This window comes from Hyla sarda, chromosome 7, assembly GCF_029499605.1.
Source record: "Hyla sarda isolate aHylSar1 chromosome 7, aHylSar1.hap1, whole genome shotgun sequence".
Classification (NCBI taxonomy): Eukaryota; Metazoa; Chordata; class Amphibia; order Anura; family Hylidae; genus Hyla; species Hyla sarda.
The window spans coordinates 157,271,322-157,298,895 of NC_079195.1; the positions used below are offsets into that span (position 1 = coordinate 157,271,322).

At 44.4% G+C, this 27,574-nt stretch overlaps 1 protein-coding gene across 2 annotated transcripts in view; it reads left to right on the plus strand.

The window, feature by feature from the left end:
• TCIRG1 (T cell immune regulator 1, ATPase H+ transporting V0 subunit a3) overlaps positions 1–27,574 on the plus strand; it is a 550,359-nt gene that overhangs the window by 121,349 nt on the left and 401,436 nt on the right. For both annotated transcript variants that reach the window (XM_056531100.1, XM_056531098.1), the window contains exons 6-8: positions 2,636–2,762; positions 3,086–3,168; positions 3,253–3,346. In XM_056531100.1, coding sequence (XP_056387075.1) covers positions 2,636–2,762; positions 3,086–3,168; positions 3,253–3,346 — 304 coding nt within the window. The remainder of the gene's footprint in view (positions 1–2,635; positions 2,763–3,085; positions 3,169–3,252; positions 3,347–27,574) is intronic.

Genomic DNA, 27,574 nt, shown 5'->3' on the forward strand with positions numbered 1-27,574 from the left:
CTCCCTGCTCTAGCTTCGGAAAACTTCGGAGAGCGAAGGGGAAGAGCGAAAGAGCTGAGGGGAGGAGCGATTCGGTTTCTGCATGGGTTCGGAAATCTCACCTCACACCGGCACCATTTCCTCTGTCATCAGACACATCACATATCTGTGATTTTGTCTTAGTCCCTTTTTTCTTTTGTTATATAGGTTGTTTATTTTCAGTAGGTGCTATATGTAATATCCTCATCTCTCTTTTTTCTGTATGTGCAACCATCCTTTCTTTATGTTTGTTGTTTTAACATGTTGGAGTGTTTTTAAGTATTTGTGTAATAAAGATTTACATTTGTTATGACCATTTTCTTTGGCCTTTATTTTGGTGTATACAACTACAACTCCCAGCATGCCCTTACTGTAGGGACATGCTGGGAGTTGTAGTCATGCGGGGGGGTGGGGGGGGGGTTGGTAGGTAGGTGACAAGCTGATCTCCCCACCGCTCATCTCCCGCACCACTGTGGAATTCTCTTCTGGAGGAGGTGGTCATGGGGAACTCTGTAAAAGAATTTAAAAGGGTTCTGGATGCATTTTTGGAGAGTAAGAACATTGCTGGTTATGTATATTAGAATTATAGGGACAGAACGTTGATCCAGGGATTTATTCTGACTGCCATATTTGGAGTCGGGAAGGAATTTTTACCTCTAGTATGAGGGTTTTTTGCCTTCCTCTGGATTAACTCAGTAGGGACTCATTAGGGATATAGGTTGTACGTTATGGACTCTGGTCTTTTTTCAACCTTATGAACTATTTTACTATATTACACGACAACTCCCTTCCTGTCCTTACTGTAAGGGCATGCTGGGAGTTGTAGTTGTGCGGCATCGCGGGCGGGTGACAATAAATGTATTAACCTATTTTTTCTTTTTTTTTTTTCTCTCTCCTTTCAGATCCGTGTATCCTGTGGACTACGTCGGATTCGGTGGAGTGCATCGATGATCAGTGTTTTTTTTTCTTTCTGTTTAATGTTAATAAAATGGTTAACGCGGGCTTGTGGGGGAGTGTTTTTTTATTTTTTTTTTATTTACTTGACAGGCTTAGTAGTGGAAGCTGTCTTTATAGATTGAGTCCATTGCTAAGCTAGGGCTTAGCGTTAGCCCCAAAAACAGCTAGTGCTGACCCTCTATTATTACCCTGTTACCCACCCCCACAGGGGTGCCAGAAAGAGCTGGTACCAACAGGCCCAGAGTGTCAAAAATGGCACAGGCTGGCGTTATTTAGGCTGGGGAGGTCCAGTAACAATGGTCCTCGCCCACCCTGGTAACGTCAGGCTGTTGCTGCTTGGTTGGTATTTGGCTGTAAATAAAAATAGGGGGAACCCTATGCGTTTTTTTTTTATTTTTTATGCAAAAAAAAAAAAAAAAAGCATAAGGTTCTCCCTATTTTTATTCTCAGCCAAATACCAACCAAGCAGCAACAGCCTGACGGTACCAGGGGGGGAGAGGACCATTGTTACTGGACCTCCCCAGCCCAGCCTGTTACCGTCTAGGCCCAGGAGCGCCATTTTTGATGCTCTGGGCCTGTTGGTACCGGCTCTTCCCGGCACCTCTGTGGCGGTGGGTACCGGGGTAATAAATGGGGATTAGCGCTAGCTGTTTTTGTGGCTAACGCTAAGCTCGGATTAGTAATCGACTCCCTCTATAAGACTGCTTCCACTACTAAGCCTGTAAAGTAAATAAATAAAAAAAAACACAACACGCAATAATTAACCATTTTATTAACATTAAACAAAAAAAACACTGGTCACGGTAGTCCTCCAAATCTAAAGTAATCCACAGGATACACGGATCTAAAATGAGAATTGTTAAAAAAAAAAAAGTACATTTAGGGGTAAAAAAGTGGCTAAAAAATGTAATAAACAATATATATATTATCACTTTTATAATCACTTTTTTCAAAGCTGCAAATTTGTGTTCTGAAGTAATTGGTTTTTGTTTGTGTGCTAAAAAAAAAGGGTATTCAAAAGTGATTTATTGGTTTTTGCTTATGTTAGCCAAATTTATCAACCCCCCCTGTGATAGTATGATACATGTGCCATACATATGCAAAACTACAGCAAAAAATGCCTACAGAACTTGCTTACCAAAGCAACGATGATAAATGTCCCCCAATGTCTATTGAATTCACATAACCATTGGCATAAAAAAAACACTAAAAATGGTATGCACAGAGAACGACAAATCCCACACCATAACAAAAAAGTGCTGGTGCTGTGCTAAGCAAAACAGTTTTGCTCTTAAAAATATTTATGGGGGTATAAACAAATACTCCTCATGTTATTGATAGATGTGTTGGAGGAGAAGATATTAGTGCAAAATATGTCTTCAGGAACTCGCACATACTGTATATTTAATAGGTCATTTCAGAGAGTGAGAAAAAAAAATGTACTAACAAATAGCAGCAATATACATCTATTGCAAGATCCTTTAAGTCACTTAAAGCAGTATTAAAAATCAATTGCACATTCCCCTTGGCCAAAGAATACCTGTAAACGTTTTCAATATTATGTAGATTTGATGAAAATTACATTTATTAATTATGCCTTGTCTACCGTATATAAATTTTTTTTTTTTTTGTGTGCATTCCATTCAACATTTAAATTTAGTTTTATGGCTGGAGTAATTCACCCATGGCGTATGAATTCCTTTGAACGTCTGTTATGGCGAGCCTGCAGAGGATATCTTATTGTTAATTTTGTGGAGATGTCTGAACCTATGGAAGACCTTCTAACAGTAAGTTGCTGCTAACATTTCAATCTATTATACAAGGGATGAAAAACTGTAAAGCCTGCACCAGGCAACTGACAATGTCTCAGAGCATGCATAGTATTCAATAGATATTGATGTTTGGTTCTCTCTGATCCTATTCTGGAGAAGATATATTTCTGTATTATTGTTCTTAGACATGTGGTGGCCAATTTTTTTATTCCCAATATTAATTATGGGTGCATGCATGCAAACAAAATGGTGTCTTATTGGTTATAGGATAACTGTAAATACATGCAACTCCTAACTACTGTTTTGTGTGGGTTTTTCTGTTTTTTTGTTTTATACAGGGGGAGAGTGTAACACAAATTATATTCTTAATATCCTACTGGGGAGATAGAATAGGAGAAAAAATAAAAAAAATAGCAAATTGGTAAGTGTTCCTACAAACTTTACCAGACCTTTTTAACAGGTTTCTTTTAGTAAGTTTCATATACATTTTTTTTTCTCCTCTTAGTTTTCACTGTCACATTTATCCTTATGCGGAAGATGAAACAGTCAGGCTTGAAACACTGAGAGATCTCTTGGTGCGGATTCAAGACATGCAAAAGGTAAAAGGTCAATCCTATAATTATGAAAATCACAATACAGTAAAATCTCTTAGCGGACACCTCCCAATAACTGACAGTTTTAATTCCCCTCAGAGTCCCATAAGACTTAATGTATTTGCCCCCTCTGAATAGGGGACACTCCCAATAGAGGACAACACACTCCCAATAGGGGACAAACAAGGCTTATGTGCTGGCCCTACCTTGTACACAGGGCCCGTTTGGGGATACAGCCAATACATCAGTAAGGGGCCCAGGCTTCCCAGGGGGATGAAATGGCTCAGGGGGTGGTAAAGAGGGGTGATGCATTTGCACAAAGGGTAATGAAGGGGGAATGAAATAGCACAGGGGAAATCAATCAAGGGTAAATTATGTGGCACAGTGGGTAATAAAGGAGGGGATGATTTGGCACAGGGGAAATAAAGTGGTTTGGGGGGAGGCGTTGGGTCGAATGATGTGGCCAGCAGATGTACAGAAGCAGGAGACCACTGTTTAAACAGCTTCTTCTGCTTCTTTGCACCAGCCCCAGCAACGAAACAGAAGACCGCTGTTTAAACAGTGGTCCCCTGCTTCTGTACGTCTGCCGGCCACATCATTCGACCCAACCCCTGCCCCGTGCTACTTTATTCCACCTTTATTCCCCCCCATCTATTACCCCCATGTGCCACATAATTTACCCTTTATTTCCCCTGTGCTATTTCATACCCCCTTCATTACTCTTTGTGCAAATCATCCCCTCTTTACCACCCCCTGTGCCATTTCATACCACCTGTGCCACTTTACTCCCCCTGTGCCAAATCACCCCCCTCCCCCTCTGGCATAGATGGGATCAAGGGGAAATTATGTGGCACAAGGGGGTAAGGGAGGGATGATTTGGCACAGGGGGGAATAGAGTGGCACAGGGTATAAAGGAGGAGGAAATGGTACAGGGGGATAAGGGATGATTAAACTGTACTGGGAGATTCTATTGTAATATTGCTTTTTATAGTGTTTTTTTTTAAGGTCATTTTAGTATTCTGTCAATTAGAAAGGTTTTTGAGCCTTTTTCTCCAATAGGGAACATCTCTCAATAGCGGACACTTTTTTTTTAATTCCCCATGAGTGTCTGCTATTGGGAGATTCTACTGTACCACAATAAAAGGGCATCAGACTTTATAGGATAAGCTGCCTTGTGTGTCTGTGTGTGGGGGTAGTTTAATAACAGAAGAAAGAAGCATTTTTGTCAGATAGATGCAAATCAAAAAATTTTGCAGTATCTTGTAATACCTTTTTTTATTGGACTAACATAATTTTGTAGAGACAAGCTTTCGGGATTCCTCCCTTTATCAAGTCCAAAGCAAATCTGAGCTCACAAGCAGAAGACACAGGTTACATCTCACAAATATGCAGGGGTTAAGACAATAGATGTTTTTATATTTGTGAGATGTAACCTGTGTCTTCTGCTTATGAGCTTAGATTTGCTTTGGACTTGATAAAGGGAGGAATCCCGAAAGCTTGTCTCTACAAAATTGTTAGTCCAATAAAAAAGGTATTACAAGATACTGCAACATTTGTTGATTTGCATCTGCATTACTGGACTAATATGGCTACTCAAATTATTTATATATATATATATTATATATATATATATATATATATATATATATAATATTATATATATATTTTTATCTATTTATATTTATTACATGTTGTTTTATTTGCCTGTATTTGCCATTGATCTATGCAAAGTTTGTTCAAATAAGTGCCTATTTGAAATAATAATAAAGGATTTTTTATTTATTTTTTATTTGACCATGCTACAGGGGCTGTAAAGTTAGTGTAGTTCATAATATAGTGTCTGTACCTGTGTGTGGCGCTGGTCTCACAATTCTTCTGTTATTTTCGCCCCAATATTTATTTTTATCTGCATACAAATTACTCATGTTTTGGGATTTCCCTGGTTGCAGTACATCGAGACCTGACCTCACTAGTCAGGTGATCAGAGGGAGTCTGTTCTGCTTCAATGGGTGGAGCGACCGCTGGGTGGGAGAGAGTTCATTTTGCAAAAGCTGTAGGCACCCTGATTAGAAAACACTGGTGTATTGCATTGAAGGGATGACAGGTGTGTTTCAATTGGTGGGGTGGCTGATGTGTGGGATGGAGGAAAGTGATCTCATACTTACAAACTATATATGATGTGTAGTTTAGAGAAAGAAATGCAACAGGACATACCCAGTTTGGGCAGGTACCTACTACTAAAATCACCTTATGGTGGAAAACCCCTTTAATTTGGCTAAAGGTGATGCTACTTTTAAGAACCTTTTATTCTGACTTATGAAATAAAAGATTTGACAAGAACAGAAGATTCCTTGAAGCAAATGCCCTTTCCCAAACTTCTCCATGCAGATATATTTAAGGGGTTATCTAGTTATAACAAATGTATCCCCTAGCCATATGATGGGGCATAAGTGTCTGACCGTGCCGAGACGCCCTTATGATCTCCAGAACGGGTCTCGTCTCTCCCCGCTGAGTGCTCCACCCTTACCTTCCAAGACTAACTGGTGTCTACAGTGACAGCCCAGTCAGTCACACTGCTGCCAATGCAGAGACTAGTCCGTCTTAGGTGGGGACTGGAGCACTTAGCAGGAAGTTCTGGAGATCTGACACTTATCCATATACTTCTATAAAAAAAAAAAAAAAAAATTTAAATCCTTCCAGTACTTATCAGCTGCTGGATTCTTTTTGAATTTACTTCCTGCCGAACCACAGTACTCTCTGCTGACACCTCTGTCCATTTAAGGAACTGTCCAGAGTAGGAGCAAATCCCCATAGAAAACCTCTCTGCTGTCACCTCTGTCTATTTTAGGAACTGTCCAGAGCAGGATAGTTTTTCTATGGGGATTTGCTCCTACTCTGGATCATAACAGCATCTGATAAGTACTGGAAGCATTAAGATTTTTTAATAGTAGTTACAAATCTGTTTAACTTTCTGGCATCAGTTGATTTTAATTTTTCTTCCAGTGGAATACCCCTTTAACCACTTAAGGACACAGGGTGTACTCCATTTCCGGGTCCTTAAGGACTCAGGGCGTACAGCCCTGCATTTCTCCGGTCCCCGCCACTCACCGGGCAGGATGCATGCTGAAATCGTTCAGCAGGCACCCCTTGTGATTCCCCCACCCCCTGGTTTGCTCTCCGGGCATGCTGAGATTTGTAGTTTTGCAACATCTGGAGGGCCACAGTTTGGTGATCACTGTGCAGTGGTTTCAAAATCGTGGCCCTCTAAATCTTGCAAACTACAACTCCCAGCGTGCACGAACAGCAAACGGCTGTCTCGCCATGCTAGGAGTTGTAGTTGAATACCTCCAGCTGTTGCATAACTAAAACTCCCAGCATGCCCTTCAGCGATCAGAACATGCTGGGAGTTGTAGTTTTGCAACAGCTGGAGGCACACTGGTTGGAAACTATGGAGTTAGGTAACCGAACCTAACTGAAGGTTTTCCAACCAGTGTGCCTCCAAATGTTGCAAAAGTACAACTCCCAGCATGCATGGTCTGTCAGTGCATGCTGGGAGTTGTAGTTTTGCAACAGCTGGAGGTTTGCCCCCCCCCCTTTTGTGAATGTCACACGGGCAGGTTTACAGTGAGTTCCCTGCTTCAATTTTGAGCTGCAGCTAATTTTCCGCCGCAGCGTGAACTCCTAGCGGGAAACCCACCGTAAACCCCCCACCTGTCGAATGTACCCTAAACACTACACAAAATAAAGGGCAAAACACTACATATACACCCCCTTACACTGTGTCTCCCCCCCCCCCCCCCCCCCCCAATAAAAATGAAAAACTTATCATACGGCAGTGTTTCCAAAACAGAGCCTCCAGCTGTTTCAAAACAACAACTGCCAGCATTTCCTGACAGCCACTGACTGTCCAGGCATGCTGGGAGCTTAGCAACAACAGGTACCCTGTTTGGGAATCAATGGCGTAGAATACCCCTATGCAGTCCCTAAGTTAGTCCTCAAATGCGCATGGCGCTCTCGCACTTCGGAGCCCTGTCGTATTTCAAGGAAACAGTTAGTATTTCTATACTCGAGAGCAATTGCATTACACTTTTTTTTTTTTCTACTTTGACTCCTTGTGAAATGAAAAAGTTGGGGTCTACACCAAAAAAAAAATTACACTAAGGCTGCTTTCACACTATGAAGTTCACCCGTTATTAAACGTCTGTTTTCTGTGTAAAAAATGGGCGTTTAATAACTGATGAAACAACGGGTGCTAACGGCTAAATAAATATTCATCCGTTAAGACCCGTTATCCCTCATGTATGCCTACATACTCCCACAGCCAGGACTACTACTACTCCCATCACGGACCAGACTTGTTTCCATGATGGGAGTAGTAATTCCCACGCTGCGGGAGTCTGCAGACAGATGGGGAGGCTACATTAGTGTTTGTACTACTACCCCCATCATGGAACAGAGTCTGTTCCATGATGGGGGTTGTAGCACAGGGGCTAAGGGATTGATCGCATCAGGTTTCACTTTTGAGACCCGATGCGATCTGAAGTTATTAAGCAGGGGAGCGGGTGGCAAGTTAAGCAACCCTGTGATGTATCAGTGTGTTAACTTTCATTCGGCCTGAATGGCCGGTACTGAGGAGCCAATCGGGGCTCTCAGTGGGAGATTTAAAAATGAACATTGTGACTAGCAGGGGCCATATGTATATTAAAAGCACTGTGGGGGCAAGATATATTGCATTGCATGCGGGGGGGGCAGACTATAGCGCATTAGATATGACCCCCGCCGGTGCATTAATAAATATATACCCCCCCGCCAGCACATTAAATATATACCCCCGCAGCGATTTTATATACTTACGCCACTGCAGTGCTATATGTGAAAAGCATTTTAGCAGCAGCATCGGCCGTCCAATGCTGCTGATAGAAATACTTTTCATACATATCACTGCAGCGGCATATGTATATAGAAGCACTGTGGGGTGGGGGGGCAGATAACCCTATGTCTATGTCTGCCCCCCCCCCCCCCCCCCCCCGCTTCTGTATACATATATCCCTGCAGCGCTATTAATGAAAAGTATTTCTATTAGCAGCGCATAGTGCCGGCACCATGCGCTCCTTATAGAAATACCTTTCGTTCATAGCGCAGTGCCGGCATATGTATATAGAAGCGATGTGGGGGTCAGATAACGCTATATGTCTGCACCCCAGCGCTTCTATATACATATACCCCTGCAGCGGTATGACTGAAAAGTATTTCTATACGGAGCGCATAGTGTCAGCAGACGTCTGCCGGCACTATGCGCTGCTAATAGAAATCCTTTTCATTAATAGCACTGCAGGGATATATGTATATAGAAGCGCTGGGGGGGGCAGACATATAGCGTTATCTGCCACCCCACAGCGCTTCTATATACATATGACGGCACTGAGCTATGTATGAAAAGTATTTCTATCAGCAGCATCGGGCGGCCGATGCTGCTGCTAGAATGCTTTTCACATATAGCGCTGCAGTGGCATAGGTATATAGAAGCGCTGTGCTGCGGGGGGTATATATTTAATGCGCCGGTGGGGGGTTATATATTTATTAATGCGCCGGCGGGGGTCATATCTAATGCGCTGCTGGGGGGCTAGATATATAGGCTATATGTCTGCCCCCCCCCCCCCCCCCTGCAGCGCTATATATCTTGCCCCCCACAGCGCGTTTAATATACATATGGCCCCTGCTAGTCACAATGTTCATTTTTGAATCTCCCTCTGAGAGCCCTGAATGGCTCCTCAGTACTGTCCATTCAGGGCTCCCCGCGGGGGATTAAAAAATGAAAGTTAAAACACACTGATACATCGCAGTGTTTCGGAGCTTACCGCCCGCTCCCCTGCTTAATAACTTCAGATCACATCGAGTCTCAGAAGGGAAACCCGGTGCGATCAATCCTTCAGCCCCTGTACTACAACCCCCATCATGGAACAGACTCTGTTCCATGATGGGGGCAGTAATACAAACACTAATGTAGTATCCCCAGCTCTCTGCAGACTCCCGCAGCTAGGGAATTACTACTCCCATCATGGAACAAGTCTGTTCCATGATGGGAGTAGTAGTAGTCCCTCAGCACTGCAGGAGTCTGCTGATGTCACCTCTTCTGAGCATGCTCAGTAAAAAGGTCAGTTATAATAACGGGCATTAACGGGTGTTTACTAACCTCCGTTGGCCATATATTTCAATGTTAAAAATAATGTCTTTTAATTTACCCGTTTCTTGTGATGGGCGAAAAATTTGTCCATGTCACGCTATTTCTCCCGTCGCAACTAATGTCCGTTAGTCATGACTGGCTATAACGGGTGATAATGGATAAACGAAAAAAAAAACATTGACTTGAATGGGGCTGTTTAACGTGTGTTAATGATTTTTCAAACGTACGTGTATTAATAACACTTCATAGTGTGAAAGCAGCCTAACATGCAGGTGTTGCCCCATACTTTTTATTTTCACTAGAGGTAAAAGGAAAAAAAGACCCCCAAAATTTGTAACAAGAGTACGGAAATACCCCATATGTGGTCGTAAAATTCTCTGCGGACGCACAACAAGGCTCAGGAGTGAGAGCGCACTATGTACATTTGAGGCCTAAATCGGTGATTTGCACAGGGGTACCCACATGTGACCACATTGTGGAAATGACACCCCTCATGGAACGTAACAAGAGGGGTATAGTGAGCCTTGACACCCCACAGGTGTTTGATGAATTTACGTTAAAGTTGGATGGGAAAATGAGAATAATTTTTTTTTAAATGCTCGTGTTACCCTTAATTTTTAATTTTCACAAGGGAAAATAGGGAAAAAAAAGCCCCACAAAATTTATAACCCCATTTCTTCTGAGTAAGGACATACCCCATATGTGGATGTAAAGTGCTCTGCGGACGAACAAGAGAACAATGCTCAGAAGAGAAGGAGCGCCTTTGGGCTTTTGGAGAGAAAATTTGTCCGGAATTGAAGGCCACGTGTGTTTACAAAGCCACCATGGTGCCAGAACAATGGACCCCACACGTGACCCCATTTTCGAAACGACACCCCTCACGTAATGTAATAAGGGGTACAGTGAGCAGGTGTCTGACAGATTTTTTGAAGAGTGGTCCGTGAAAATGAAAAATTAAATTTTTCATTTGCACAGCCCACTGTTCCAAAGATCTGTCAAACGCCGGGGGGGGCGGGCAGTTGCACAAATGCTCACTGTTATTAAGTTATTAAATTCTGTGAGGGGTGTTGTTTCCAAAATGGGGTCACATGTGGGGGGGTCCACTGTTCTGGCACCACTGGGGGCTTTGTTAACGCGCATGGCCACCGACTTCTATTCAAACCAAATTCTCTGTCCAAAAGCTCAATGGCACTCCTTCTCTTCTGAGCATTGTTGCGTGCCAGCAGAGCACTTGTCGTCCACACATGGGGTATTTCCATACTCAGAAGAGATGTGGTTAGAAATTTTGGCGGTCATTTTCTCCTATTTTCCCTAAATTCGGGGAAAAGCCAGCATTTTTGTGAATTTTTTTTTCTCATTTACACATCTGACTTTAACAAATAGCCGTCAAACACCTGTGGGATGTTAAGGCTCACTGTACCCCTTGTTACGTTCCTTGAGGGATGTAGTTTCCAAAATAGTTTGCCATTTAGAGCTTCCTAAATGCGACATGCCCCCCAAAAACCATTTCAGCAAAATTTGCTTTCCAACTCCTTCTCTTCTGAGCATTGTTACATAATTAGTACGGTTGAAAAAAGACATACGTCCATCAAGTTCAACCAGGGAATTGAAGGGTAGGGGTGTGGCGCGATATTGGGGAAGGGATGGGATTTAATATTTCTTCATAAGCATTAATGTTATTTTGTTCCAGGAATGTACGCTCTTATATAATATTATGTGATCAATAGGGGCCACAGAAAAAAACCCTGTCCAAAACCCCACAGACTACAAATTTGATACAAACAAAATATAATGAAAAGGGGTGTCGCTTAAACTAATCAATTTTAATGCTACCTTAAAAGCCACCAAAAAGTCTTAGTTGATATGGACGCACGATTATACTCTCAGAGCTATTATTATAGTCATATTTGTAATATCATTCCCAACACGTTTCTGTCTGCATTCTTTTTTTAATATATGATGCACGGGGACGTCCTCGGGGAACCTTAGCAAATATAGCTCAAGAAATAGTAGAAATAATAAAAATAACTCATGCATCTAGTTTAAGGTAATATGCATTTGAAATTCAGTACAAGCCTATTGGCTGTCGGTAGCCGTCATCCACATAGACCTTGCTGTGTGTAGATCAGATGTCCCTGCAATGAAGAAGAAAGTGTATGTTAAATAATATGACAGTGACCTTACCCCATCTAGCAGTAAGCATGTTCAGCGTAGTTGATATATACTCAGTGATAGCGTAAGATTTCCCTATAAGGAGGGGATAAGGTCATGAATTCACTACATATAACCAAACCGCTGAGGCCTATAATTAGAGTTCCATACTCACAGACATGCAGCACCGAGTAATGAAGAAGTGCGTCCTGCAGTGTCAGGGAGCTGGGGAAGTAGCCCCGCGTTCTACTGCAGCTTGTGGTGAAGCCAGCGCCTGTCAAACAAGCGCTGCACTACCGCTTTTAGCAGCTTCCGGACTGTGCTCCTCCCGGCGTCAGAGGAGGGGGCGGACACTACTGACACAAGGAGTCATCAGACGCCACAATGCAGAGCTGTTAGCTGCCAGGAAGTGGGCGTATCAGTGAATGCTTAAATCGCCATCTTGGTTTCTGGCTGGAAAAAGGGCCAATGTAGGGAAGTTATGTAAAACCAGAAAACAATAATACTCCAGCAACATAATGTGTAAATAATAATATAATCGAATGCCTAGTAAGTTCTAAATATAACTAGTATTAACCAAGGACAGTGAGGTGCTGCAGATAGGAGCAAAATTTGTAGGGGACAGTACAGTATATTTATACATTTAGTAATGTTACTGTTCGTCCCCCATGTTTGGCCCCCAATTCTGATAGAATGGGGTTCCTTAGTGCAGCTTGTCCATATTGTAATGTGATAGCTGGCATTAATAAACAGTGAGGTAGCCATAATAGCTAGAGGTAATCACTGAGTAAAATGAGCCTTTGCATATATCTGTAAAAAAGTGTCAAGGGGGAAGATCTCCCCCAGAGATGGGGCTAATGGAGGAGGAGGTAACCAGGGGAGCCCTAAGGAGATAGGGAAGGGAAAATAAGATGGGGCCTAAGGATCCTATTCTAGTCCCTATAAATAACCTGAACCTGTTACCCTAAGCCGCAGTGACGCCCTTAGAAGGGCGGTACTGGGAACTGGATACCTCCTAGATATCCCTATTACCCTATATTTAGTGGAGGTGGTACAAAGCTATGAGTCCACTGGGACCCCCCCTGACTACCTAACTCCACCTCAAGGTCACCTCCATCCCCCAAAAGTAGACTCTAGAAATGCAATAATAGTCCCAAGTATTAGGGATGATTAAATAAAGGGGGAAAAACTTGAACTGTTTTTTCAAACCGTGGGGTGCCATGGAAATATCCTTCTACGTTCTATTTGCAGGAGGGTCCGATCATGGTCCCCACCTTGTGGAGAGGGATTCACATGTTCAACCCCCACAAATCGCAGTCCCTTACTGCCCCCCCCCCCCCAATGGTACTCTCTCATATGGACAGTGTTCTTTTGTTTCTATGTTGTTCCCATATGTTCAAGAATTAATTTGTGTAATTCTCTCAATGTTTTTCCTACATATCGTTTCACATGGGCAGGGGGCAATGTAGATCAGACTTTGTGTTGCAGTTATTAAAGCTTTTTATACCATACACATTGTTTGTTCTGAAGTCTTGTAGTTCTTTAGTTTTTTCCACGTTGCCACAAGCTTTACAGTGTTCATATGGGAAGCAGCCCACTAACTGGGTCCTACTTAGCCATGTCTCCCTATGTAATAGATGGTATATTGGTAAGGGGGGACTCTAGGTCTGGGTCCAGTTTTAATATATTCCAATGACGCTCAATTATGTTGCGTAGCTGGGGGGGGCCTCACTGTCAAAGGTCCCTATTATCCTGATTGGCTGTTTATGAAGTCCCTCACTCTCTTTTGGTTTCGGCACCAATAGTCTCTCTCTCAGGGTCTCTAGTGCCTTACAGTATGCTGGTTTCAGGATTCCATCAAGATATCCCCGCTCCCACAATCTGCCTCAGGCGGAGATACTGCCCGCTATGTATCCCTCGTTTGAGGGGACCTGGGTGATAGCTCTCCCACCTGAGGAGACTGTTCGTGGCAGTAGCTTTACGGTACACTGTAGTGTTTAGGATACTCCCTGCCCCTTTAGAGATGAAGACATCCAAAAACGCTAGACCTTCAAGTGATGTTTCACTGGTAAAGAATAACCCAATCTCATTATTGTTAAGTGATCTTAGAAAGCTATCAAACTGGGCCTGTGTCCCGGTCCATAAGATGAAAATATCGTCAGTGTACCGGGACCAGGAAATGGCAAATTCTGAAAAATATTCCCTGTCGTTGTCCTGGAAGATGATGGTGGCCTCCCACCAACCCAGGAGCAAGTTAGCATATGAGGGGGTACACGGGCTCCCCATAGCTGTGCCCCTAAATTGGTGGTAATGCCTTCCATTAAATAGAAAAAAATTGCGGGTTAATGTAAAATGAAGAAGGTCTAGCACGAAAGATTTGTGTGTCTGCATGAAGGAACCTCTAGTAGAGAGAAAATAACTGACTGCCCTTAAACCAATCTCATGTGGAATCGACGGGTATAATGCTTCCACATCTATACTCGCGAGTATCATATTAGATTCCACGGTGATATCCTCTAATTTATTCAGAAGGTCCATTGTGTCGCGAGTATACGAGGAAAGTGCTAGGACAAAGTCTCTCAGAATCTTGTTTAGGTATATGCCAATATTTTTACTTAGGCTACAAATGCCCGCCATGATAGGTCTACCCTTCAGGGATGATAGCCCTTTATGAATTTTCGGTAGTGCATAAAAAGTTGGAATGGTGGGGGCACTGGGAGCCAGAAAGGCGTATTAATGTTCATCAATAATCCGACCAGATTTAGCGTGGTCCAAAATCAATAGTAAAGTCCTCAAATACACTTGTGTGGGATCCCCACTTAAGATCTCATATGTTTCTGTGTCATTGAGCAATCTGTAGCACATCTGGGTATAGGTGTTACGGTCCATCAACACCACATTACCACCTTTTTATCTGAATTTTTAATTATTAGATCTTGATTCTGAGCAAGGGACCTCAGTGCAAACCTCTCTTGCTTGGTAAAATTAGAGGGTAGGGTATTATGGGATCTCTCTATTCTTTCCAGATCCCTGCAGACTAGGTCTGTGAACACCTCAATGCAGAAGATATCATTCATAGGAGGAAATTATTTATTTTTGACCTTGCAGTCCTTAAATGGTCCATTTACGGACTGCAAGGTCAAAAATGCACAGCAAATCCAAAAAATGATTTGTGTGGGGAAATGTATATGAAAAACGCATTTTTTTTCCCTCCATATTGTGGAAGGTTTCGTTTTCACGCTGTACATTTTACGGTAAAAATGACATGTTTTCTGGGGGCGAGGCCAACATGGGGAGCTGAGCAGACACATGTCCGCCGAGCTCCCGCTTCCCAGTATTATTTTATCCTGAATTCTGTCCCTGACCCGCAGGGATACTGACCAGAGGGGGTTCTCCAAGTTCGGGAAGGTCTCCTGCAGCGGTGGACGCAGTCCTGGAAGCCCCTGAGGGGAGCCGGCAGCATTGCACAGATCTCCTGGTCTGTGGCAGCGTGGGCGGTAGCTGAGCTCGTGGAAGTGGTTGGCCCTGGAGAGGAACGGAGGAGAGTCTCTGGTCCGGTGAGGTGCTCTGCATAGTTCCCAGGTCCCAGCGCTGATATTAGCCTGCTGAAGCCGGAAGCCCTGCCACTGCTGGCCTTCATGGGCCAGGCTTGAGCCTGAGCTGGGTCTCCCCGGCAACTACCGCTTTGCCTGCACTACTGTGACTGCTGAGCTGAGGAGTACAACTCTCTGCTTGGAAGCACCGAAAGACGGCTGTCATCTCTCCTAACGTTTGTGGGGCTCGGAGGGGGCAGTGTAGCCCTGGGGTTGATCTGGACTCCTGTGAAGTTTGTGAGTACCCCCCCCCCCCCCCCCACCCTCCTGCCATACCTGCCTGCTACACAATACAGCAAATGCCTATGCCTACCTCTGGGCTTGCTGGGACTTTAGTAGACGGGTGCTGGCCCTATACAGAATAGTTCCCCTCCTGCAGCTCCCATAGAGCCCTGATCCGGACTCTATGGGGTCCAGTGCTTCGATTTCAGGGGCTTATGGTGGTTACAGTGCCTGGGGAGTCCTAGGTGCTCTCCTGTGTGTAGTCTTCATCTGCTGTTGATTGCAATCTTCGGATACCTGAAGTCTCTGCTACGGATCTTTGTGCCATCTTACTGTGTGCTATGTGTGGTGCTCCTCTCTTCTAGTGCCCTGCATTACTTATATTTGCTCTGCTGAGTGACTTTGTGCTACTATGGGTGGTTCAAGTGGCAAATCCAAACGCACTAAATCAGGAGCTGGGGTGGCTCGCCCTTCATCGGATGATGATGTCTCCTCGGTTGACCGATCTTCACAGCATACCTCTGTGGCGCAGACACCTCTTTCTACCAAGGTGGCGGCTAATGTTGCTAATGTTGAGTCAATTTTCCAGAGCGGAGGTTCCCTGTTCTTCGCCTGGGCAGTCTGTGCTCTTGGCGGATTGTTCTGCTGGTCCGGCACCTCTTCCCTCTCCAGAAAGGATGCAGTATGATGGGGCCACCTTTGACCTGCGCTTTACCGAACTTTTGTCTACTATAACTTCTTGTCATACTTCTATGATCTCTAAAGTGGATGAGCTTCGACAGGACTTTGTTATCCTGCACCATGAAACTCAGAAGCTGAGAGTGCACTATGGAGGTGGAACAGAGTTTCAGCAGTGGAGGATACTCTCTGCCCTGTCCCTCAACAAATAGCAGATCTACAACGTCAGTTTAGAGGAATGGTGGACAGGGCTGACTACTTTGAAAATCGCCACCGGCGCAATAATGTTCGGCTGGTGGGCCTTCCTGAAAAGGCGGAAGGCGCTGATCCTGTGGCATTCCTTGAATCCTGGCTCAAAGAGATTTGGCCTGCGGATGTCTCTTCTCCTTTCTTCTCGGTGGAACGAGCTCGTAGGGTCTTTGCCAGACCTCCTGTCCCCGGGGGCCCCCCCGGCCCTTCATGGCAAAGATCCTGCATTTCAAAGACAGGGATGCTATCATGCGGGCAGTGAGGATTAAAGGAGGTTTTCTTCGGGGAGAGTAGGGTCTCCTTCTGCCCGGACTTTTCCGTGGAATTACGTAAACAATGCACCCAATTTACAGAAGTTAGAGCCATGCTTCGTTCCTAGAGAGATAGATATGCCATGCTTATACCCAGCTCATCTGAGGGTGGTGGATGGACGCACCACTAAATTCTTCACGTCACCTACATGTTGAAGTGGGCGGAGGCTGCCCCTCTGGCTGCTCAGCTGCCGTACTTATTTCCCTGCTAGACTGCCTACTCTTTTCTTAGTTAGTGGGTTGGGATTGCAATTGCAGTTGCCCGAGGCACGAGTTTTCCTTAGGTCCTTCCCTTGATAGGGGGTTATTACCTATAGTTCTAATGGACTAGCAGGAGGAGGTGGTTAGGTGGATTGTTCGTAACTCTTGCACTCTCCTGATATGGTTCTTTTGTTAAGGATACAGGTCTGCACTTGTTTAGTTAGTGCTAGACAGGGAATTGTTCGGGGACTGTTCTACAGGTTTTATGTTCTTGCTTTTTTGTGTTGTCATGTCCTTGTTGTATGTCTTTGTAGTCTGGCTGAATGTGGTGTGTTTGGGAGCTCTCCAGATGACATGGGTTTTCCTTTATAGAGTCATACTCTGCTTGTACTTTTCACTTGTTTCATAATGGGGTCCCTTAAAATGTCTGTGGCCTCAACTCTAAATTCAAGAGGGCGCTGTGCTTAGATTTTGTTAAACGCCACTCCCCATATATATGTCTACAGGAGACTCCCCTCACAGGTCAGAAGGTGTAGGCCCTGCGGAGAGTATGGGTGGCGAGGGGGTACCACTCCTTATTCATCTTCAGCCAGAGGTGTTTCGGTACTAGTATCTAAGTCCCTCCCACTGGTAGGATCCCAGGTTTCATGTGACCATTTTGGTAGATATGTAATCTTACATTGTGCATGGTCTCCTGTTTCCTTCACGCTGGTCTCTGAGTATATGCCTCCTCCCTTCCATGTTGCCTTGTTGAACTCGCTTATGGATAAACAGACCTCTTCCCTACTGATCCTGTTCTTTTTATAGGTAATTTTAATGTTATTCTTGATCCCCGGCTTGATCGCACCAGTGCTTTGGACCCTGGCTCGGCTGGATTATCTTCTTGGCGTCTGGGGCTAGGCCTCACCAAACTCTGGAGATAGAAGTATCCTGACTATTCTGTTTTCTCCGTTTATTCCTCAGTGCATAAGTCCTTCTCTCGTATTGACCTCGCTTATGCCAGCGGTGAGTGAGGTGTTTTACACCAGTAGAGGAATCCCTGAACAGTCAGCTTTAATTGTCACTTTGTTCCTGGGTCCCCGTCCCTCCTCTCGTATATTTAGAATGCACTCCGGGTGGCTTCAGGCTGAGGAAGTTTCTTCCGCCTTAGAGCTAGCACATACTGATTTCTGGACGCATAATGCCTCCCACCCGGATGTTTTGATCCGATGGGACACTTATAAGGTAACTGTCCGGGGAGCATTTATAGCTGGTGTGGCTAGTAGAAGGGCTGAGCTAGGGACCTGGGAGAGGGCATTGCAGGTTGAAATTGGGACACTGGAGGCAGAGGTGGTTAGGGACCCTATTCCTGAGACAGAAAGGGGATGGGCTAAGTCGCAGCAATCCCTATTGATTTTACAGAAGGATCCAGTTCACCTGAAAATGGCGGATAGAGAAGCGGCCCTATTTGAATTTGGGGACAAGAATGGTAAACTGCAGGCTTATTTATAGCCGGAGAGCCACCCAGTGGCTTCCATACCCTGTATACGCACATTAGACGAGGCATTGAGTGCTGACCTGGTAGTTGTTAATTGGGTATTTCACTCCTTTTATAGTTCCCTATATTCTTCCTCGTCCCAGGTTGCCCCACTGGTTATATTGTCCTATTTGAGGGAGCTCCCCCTTGACCCCACTTTAGTCTTCAGCCCTTGAGGCCCCTTTGACGGCTGAGGAGGTGTCACGGGTTGTTGAAGACTTGCCATCGGGGAAGACTTCGGGTTTGGGTGGGCTGGTGGGTGATTGGTGCAGGGTTAATGAGGAGAAATTAATTCCAATTTTACTTAACCTTTATGCTGCGGCTTTGAAATCTGGGGCCTTGCCTGATTCCATAGGAGAGGCACTTATTGTGGTACATCTGAAGCCTGGGAAAGATCAGACTTTGCCAAACTCATACTGCCCTATTTTCCTTCTCTATGTAGATATAAAAATTTTGGCAAAGGTTCTGGCGAACAGGCTTAGAGGAGTTATTTCTTCTGTTGTTCAACCTGACCAAACCAGATTTATGCCAGGAAGGGCCACGGATATTAATGTCAAAAGGTTACAACGTAATATCTCCACAGCGGAGGAGGATGCTTCCCCTGGCTATGTAGTCAGCCTTGATGTGTATAAGGTTTTTGACTTGGTCGAATGGCATTATATATGGTGCCTGATGCGTGTCCTCTGCTTTGGACCTATTTTCCGGAATTGGGTTCGCTTACTATATGGTACCCCTATATTTGTACTAGCATGGATGTTTCTGAGTCTTTCCCACTGTGTAGGGGTACTAGGCAGGGGGTGCCCGCTTTCCCCCTTCCTATTTGCTTTCTCTATAGAGCCTCTAGCGGCGGCCATTAGGGCCACTGAGGCTGTTGGGGGCATCCCTAGAGGGTCTGTGACTGAAAAGATTTCCTTGTACGCTGATGATACCCTAGTATATCTAACAGATGTGGAGGGCTCCCTAAGGGCTTTGATTGATATCTTGGATTGGTTTGGGGATGTCTCAGGCCTTAGAGTAAATTGGGCAAAATTTTCCATTATGTCCTTATCCCGGGGAGGGATTATGCCCTCTGTGTTGCCCAATGGTCTTCAGATGGTGTCTCGTTTTAGGTACTTGGGAGTGGAAGTGGCTTCAAGCATTTCTGAGTTTATGGACCTTAATTTGAACCCTCTTCCGGAGGCTACAATCACAAAGCTTCAGGCATGGGACTCTTTACCCTTGTCTTTGAAAGGGAGGGTTAAAGATGGTATTTCTTCCAAAATTTCTATATCTTTTTCATTTGTCACCTATTTTTTTTCCTCTTAGAGTTTTTTTTTTTTTTTTTTATAAAACTTGACAGAGCTCTGAGATCCTGCTATTGGCAGAATAAACCTCAGATTGGGTTGGGCACTGCTCCAGTCGCCTAAACAGCAAGGAGGGCTTGCCGCTCCAAATATGCATAACTATTTTTTAGCTTCACAGCTGGTGTACGCAGCCTGGTGGATTGACCTGGATCTTTTGAATGCCTTTATGGCCCTAGCAGTGGCTCTCATGGGTTTGTATGAGACATTGACTAATGCATTGTACAGATATACACCCTCCTAATCCTTGTTGACACCTATTAAGACAGTAGCTGCGGTCTGGGCGCTTTGCTCAACCGGTAGTTTCTCCCCTAGCACCCCTGTGGGGTAACCCTCATTTGGTCCACCTACGGGAGTCGGAGGCTGCCGGGTTTTGGAGCCCCCATGAAGTTAAATTTGCCTTGCACTTGTTTAGAGAAGATTGTATCTACCCTTCATTTGCTGATCTGAGAAGCCGTTTTGATGAAACTCCATTTCAGGTATCTCCAGTTGAAAAATGCGGTATCTGCCCAGTTTGGCCCCCTGGAAGTTACCCCTGTGTTTAATGACTTGGAATTGCTCCTGGGGATCACCAATCTTTCCAAACCCCTTACCCAGGTGTATGCCTTACTGCAGTTGGCGAGTCTGGATCCTTTTGCTATTGCATATTTGAAATGGGTCAAAGATATTCCTAGTCTTTCGGAGGAAATGTGGCGAGAGGTGGTTAAAACATATTATTCCACAGTGGTGAGTGCTCATGATATGCTCATTCAGTCCAGATTTATTTTAAGTTTGTATTATACCCTGTTCGATTACATAAATGGTAGTCTTTGGGTCTGAGATTTGCTTCAGGTTTGTAAACTTTGTCTATTTAAAAATCTTAATCCTTCCAGTACATATCATCTGCTGTATGTTCCACAGGAAGTTCTTTTTCTTTTAGAATTTCCTTCCTGTCTGACCACAGTGCTCTCTGCTGACACCTCTGTCCATTTTAGGAACTGTCCAGAGTAGGAGCAAATCCCCATAGCAAACTTATCCTGCTCCGGACAGTTCCTAAAATGGACAGAGGTGTCAGCAGAGCACTGTGGTCACACAGAAAATAAATTCAAAAAGAGACAAACTTTCTGTGGAACATACAACAGCTAAGTACTAGAAGAATTAAGATTTTTAAATTGAAGTAATTTACAAATCTGAACAGCACTCAAAAGAATGGGGAGAGCACTCACGGACACACTATATAATACTGACTATGTCCTAGTGACTAATATCGTATAGTATGGGAGCAGCGGAGGATCCGGGTCCAATAAAGGCGATACCTGTAGGGTGCATATATATAATTTTATATAATACATACACACAGCTGAAGTAGCTAAGTAACTAATGCAAAAAAGGTGTATATGCACTCACCGCAGGATAAACATCACCATGTCCGGGATCAGGCCTCGATGGTGAGGAGCGCTCAGAGGCAACGCCAGCCGTTTCATACGATAGAACGTACTTCTTCCGGCCTCAGATCAACATCATCGCGCATATCGTCTTATGCATCTGGTAACTAGAACGCTATCATAGACAACGTGTCAACAATGGTATGGAGCGTGATTAAGGACAAACAAATGAAAAACGCTCATCAGGATCACCAGACGTGTGAACGCTATCTAAGGGAAAACTAAGGAAAGACGTAATATAGTGTGTCAATATGGGGTCACAATATAAAAGACCAATGTGGGGCATTATAAGAAGTATGATAAATCCAGTCGGTCGTTTAGTCCAACCGGACCCTGAGTATATATCGGTTGTGAATAATCTCTCTAAACCTCCAAATTTAAGAACATTTAATATCTTTTAAGAAGATTATAGAGGTGAACAAAAAAAGAGATTAGAGTGAAAAATATATGGATTTAAGGAAGAAATTAGATAAAATACAAAAAAGGTAGATGTGAGCTGGAGGAGGGTAACGCAGGACCCTTGCGATTCCCCTCCAAAAATGAAAAATAAGATAATAAATAGGATAAATTCAATATAGATAAATAAATAAAATGTGCAAAAAATATGCAAAAATAAAACGTCAATACTGAATCCCCAGATGGTGCATAAAATCTCCTAAAGATCAAAGTTCATGGATATTCATAGACATTCAGATGCAAAAATTGTCAACACAGATATACGGTGTAATATGAGGCATAGTAATATGTGGCTCCACTGTTCCTGTAAAAAATACCATTCCAATACGTTACATGTACGATAAATAAGTGCTGAAGGTATGTATCCTGTAAAAGAAAGGCACAGCAATATGGTGTATCGATATATGTACAGTCCTGTAGGTAAAAAAATATTCTGCTGGTTCCTGTTATGCAGTTATGTCCATAGGGTCCTGTGAAGAAATAGCGGTGGGACTATGTCCCTCTCACCCTGTCCAGCTGGGCAACAGCCAGGTGCAACGTCTTCATTGCTCGCACTGCTGCCGACACTTCAAGCTGTGCGGGGTGGCTGCTTGTCAGGCAGACCGTCTCACCCAGCGAGTGCACAGGAGCAGAAGCGTGTTCCCAGTGGTGAGTGGGTTCGGCGTCCTCGTTGGTCCGGCTCCAATCCTGTGTGAGGCAGAGTGGTGCTGAGCACGCTCAGGAGAAAGAAAAAAGCGCTAAGTTTGAATGCTGGCCAGTGATGTCAGTCTCTGTGTTGGTAGATAGTCCGTATCAGGCTCTAAAGGGCAGTTGGTGATCTATGGTATAAACCTGGGGATTCAGGTAAAACACTAGGGCTAGACATGTTTCAGGAGACTACTCCTTTCTTCAGCTGCTGAAGAAAGGAGTAGACTCCTGAAAGCGTCAGCACCACTCTGCCTCACACAATATTGGAGCCTGACCAACGAGGATGCCGAACCCACTCGCCACTGCGAACACGCTCCTGTGTGCTTGCTGGGCGAGACTGTCTGCCTGACAAGCAGCCGCCCCACGCAGCTAGAAGTGTTGGCAGCAGTGCGAGCAAAGACGACGTTGCACTAAGCTGTTGCCCAGCTGGACAGGGTGAGAGGAACATAGGTCCATAGGGTCCTGTGAAGAAATAGCAGTGGGACTAACTGCATAACAGGAACCAGCAGAATATCTTTTTACCTACAGGACTGTACAGATCGATACACTATATTGCTGTGCCTTTCTTTTACAGGATACATACCTTCTGCACATATTTATCGTACATGTAACGTATTGGAACGGTATTTTTTACAGGACCAGTGCAGCCACGTATCACTGTGCATCATATTACACGGTATATCTGTGTTGACAGTTTTTGGACCTGAACATCTATGAATATCCATGAGCTTTGATCTATAGGACATTATATGCACCATCTGGGGATTCAGAATTGATGTTTTATAAAAATTTTATTTTTGCATATTTTTTGCACATTTTATTTATCTATATTGAATTTATCCTATTTATTATATCATGTTTTTAATTTTTGGAGGGGAAGCGCAAGTGCCCTGCGTTACCCCCCCTCCAGCTCACTTCTAACCTTTTTGTATGTTATCTAATTTCTTCATTAAATCCATATATTTTTCACTCTATGGTCTAATCTTTTTTTGTTCACCTCTATTATCTGATTCCTACCTCTTCCTATTTCCCCTCTCCTCCTCTTCGCCCCCTTCTCCCTCCCCCCCCCCCCTCACTAGATCACTTGAGGACTGTTACCTTACTTTTCACACTTCATGTTTTTAGCCAAGCACCTTGGGTATTAGGTGCTATACAGTTAACCTCGGTTATCTAATTTTCTACCTAGTCGAGCTGCACAATCCCCTTTATACACTACATTTAAGAAGATGTTTAAGGGCATTACGGTGTTCTCTGAACATCACATATAGAGGTCTATTGGTTTTGCCAATATAAAATCTAGCGTAAGGGCAGACCAGGTATACCACATAGGAACTTTTGCAAGTGATAAGTTGATTAATGGGGTGGAATACACCTCCCAGATTACAACTAGTGGTACATGTATTAAACTTACAGAAATTACAGTTTCCACACTTTTGGTTTCCTATGGGGGTAAGATCTCTTATACAATTACTGTTATTTTGATCTATTTCAGTTTTTGTTAAAAGTTTCAGATGATCTGCAATAGTTTTGTTTTTATGATAGGCAATCATGGGACGCTGCTTCACTGCGTCTTTCAGGTCGCTATCGTTCTCCAGGATGATCCAATGTAGCAATATGGTTCTGTTTATCTGGGAGTTCATTTCAGAGTTATCAAATGAGAAAATAAATCAGTTTTTTGTCGGGATCTTTAGCTCTTCTTCTTTGCCTGTATAGGATGTCATTACGGTTTATCTTTTCTACTTTTTCATAGGCTGTATTTATAACTGGAGGGATATCCTCGTTCGGTTAGTCTGCAGTTAGTCAGCATTGATGTCGAGAGCCTGTAGACTCGCATCCCTCTGGATGTGAGTGTATAGGCTGTCTGTTTTTTTTCCCGTTTTGTATGGGAATCCATAATGTTCATCTTGTCCTGTAATACTTTCCAATAGACAGCAGTGGTATAGACAAAACGTGGGGACCGCCATTTCATGTACCATCGCCAATATGTTTCTAGCAGTGTTTGAATTTAAATATATCTTCTCCACAGGGAATCCATTTGTTACCAATATTAAAGAATACAAAAGGTATGTGGATGACGTTCTGTTGGTGTGGGAAGGAACTAAAGACAGATTTTTAGAATTCGTCGAATATTTAAACGTCAACAATATGAACATGAAATTCACTAGTGTGTTCAGTAAAACTGCTCTTGATTTTCTTGACATCAAAATCCTAGTTACTCCCCAAGGAATCTCGACTGAGGGCTACAGGAAAGATATAGCAAAACACAGTATCATACACTGCAATAGCTCCCACCAAGCACATGTAAAAAAAAATAAAAAAAAGTATACCCCTGAGTCAATTTATTCAGCTAAAAAGGTTGAACAGCGATCCTGACACTTATGAACAACAAGCCAACGAGTTAAAGAGCAGACTAACTGAACGAGGATATCCCTCCACAGCTATAAATACAGCCTATGAGAAAGTAGAAAAGATGAACCGTATTGACATCCTATATAGACAAAGAAGAAGAGCTAAAGATTCCGACAAAAAACAGATTTATTTTCTCATTTGGTTACTCTCAAACAAACCGAGCCATAATGCTACACTGGCACATCCAGGAGAACGATAGCGACCTGAAAGACGCAGCGAATCAGCGTCCCATCGTAAAAACAAAACTACTGCAGATCCTCTGAAACATTTAAGGAAAACTGAAATAGATAAAAATAACAGTAATTGGATAAGAGATCTTACCCCCATAGGAAACCACAAGTGTGGAAACTGTAATTTCTGTAAGTTTAATACATGAACACTAGTTGTAATCTCGGAGGTGTATTCCACCCCATTACTCATCATCCTTACTCATTGCAAAAGTTCTTATGTGGTATCTACCTGGTCTGCCCTTGTGCTAGATTTTATATTGTCAAAACATAGACCTCTATGTGTGAGGTTCCGATAACAGCGTTATGCCCTTAAAAAAAAAAAAAGGTACTGGTGTTCCGAGAATTGCCAAACTTCTTAAAGGAGAACTCCGGAATAGAAAAATTGGCCGTCATACTCTCGGCAGTAAAAAAAAAAAAAAAAAAAAGGACCTACATACCTTCCTTCGCTCCTCCGGTAACCCCCTCCAGTCTCCGCAACGATCCTCTTCCTGGTGCTGGTGGTCGGCGAGTCATACTGCACTCAACCAATCACCGTCCGCAGCGAAGTCCTGACTCACCCGGCGATAGGCTGAGCAGCAGTGTGACGTTTTCGGCCCCGGTACCTGCTGCTGGGCCCAAAAACTTCACACTGCCGCACAGCCTATCGCCAGCAAAGTCGGGACTTCTCTGCGGCCGGTGATTGGCTGAGTGCAGTATGGCAACCTGGAAGAGGATCGCAGCAGAGACTGGAGCGGGTTACTGGAGGCACTGGGGAGCGAAGGATGGTATGTAGCGCTTTATTTTTTTACTGTCGAGTGTATGACTGGCAGTTTTCCTATTCCGGAGTTCTCCTTTAAATGTCCTAGTTCTGATATTAAAGTTCTTAAATTTGGAGGTTTAGAGAGAGTATTCACACCTGATGGAGAAGGCAACAGAGATAATCTGTTATTACAATGGGAGGCCCGCTGGATCCTGAGCTGTAATGCTCAGGGTCTGGCTGGACTGAATAACCGACTGGATTTATCACCCTTCTTATAATGCCCAACATTGGTCTTTTATATTGTGACCCCATATTGACACTGAGTCTCTCCTTAGTTTTCCCTTAGATAGCGTTCACACGTCTGGTGATCTTGATAAGCGTTTTTTTCGTTTGTCCTTTTATCACGCTCCTTACCTTTGTTGACATGTTGTCCTGGATACCGCTCTAGTTACCGGACACATAAGACATGCGTGATGACGTTGATCTGAGGCCGGAAGAAGTACGTTCTATCATACGAAACGGCTGGCGTTGTCTCTAAGCGCTCCTCACCATCGAGACCTGCTCCTGTGATCCCGGACGTGGGGATGTTTATCCTGCGGTGAGTGCATATCCACCTTTTTGCATTAGTTATTTACGAATCTGTTTACATTTCTGGCACCAGTTGATTAAAAAAATACCGTATATACTCGAGTATAAGCCGACCCGAGTATAAGCCGAGGCCCCTAATTTCAACCCAAAATCCCAGGAAAAGTTATTGACTCGAGTATAAGCCTAGGGTGGGAAATACATCATCCCCCCCTGTCATCATCCAGACCACCGTCATTAACATCCTCATCATCATCACCGCCTGTCATCATCCAGACCCTCATCATCATCACCTGTCATCATCCCCTTATCATCCCACACCCCCCCTTCATCATCCCCTTGTAATCATCCCACACCCCCCCTTCATCATCCCCTTGTAATCATCCCCACCCCCCCTTCATCACCCCCTTGTCATCATCCCCACCCCCCTTCATCATCCCCTTGTAATCATCCCACACCCCCCCTTCATCATCCCCTTGTAATCATCCCACATCCCCCCCCTTCATCATTACCTTGTCATCATCCCCACCCCCCTTCATCATCCCCCCCCCCCCCCCCCCCCCTTCATCATCCTCTTGTCATCATCCGCCCTCAGTGGTTTTCAACCTGCGGACCTCCAGAGGTTTCAAAACTACAACTCCCAGCAAGCCCGGGCAGCCATCGGCTGTCCGGGCTTGCTGGGAGTTGTAGTTTTGAAACCTCCAGAGGTCCGCAGGTTGAAGACCACTGCGGCCTTCGACATCATCCAGCCCCCTCTCACCCCCTTTAGTTCTGTACAGTACTCGCCTCCGCTCAGCGCTGGTCCGGTGCTGCAGGGTTGTCCGGAGAGGAGGTCGTCCGGTGGGATAGTGGTTCCGGGCTGCTATCTTCACTGGGGGCGCCTCTTCTCTGCGCTGCGGGCACAGAATAGAGGCGTTGCCTGGACGATGACGCAGAAGTACGTTGGTAATGAACGTACCTCTGCGTCGTCGTCAACGCAACGTGACTATTCTGGGGCCGGGCTCGAAGCGCTTAGAAGAGGCCTCCCCGGTGAAGATAGCAGCCCGGAACCACTATCCCACCGGACGACCGCCTCACCGGACAGTCCTGCAGCACCGGACAGTCCTGCAGCACCGGACCAGCGCCGAGCGGAGGCGAGTACTGTACAGAACTAAAGGGGGTGAGAGGGGGCTGGATGATGTCGAAGGCCGCAGTGGTCTTCAACCTGCGGACCTCCGGAGGTTTCAAAACTACAACTCCCAGCAAGCCCGGACAGCCGA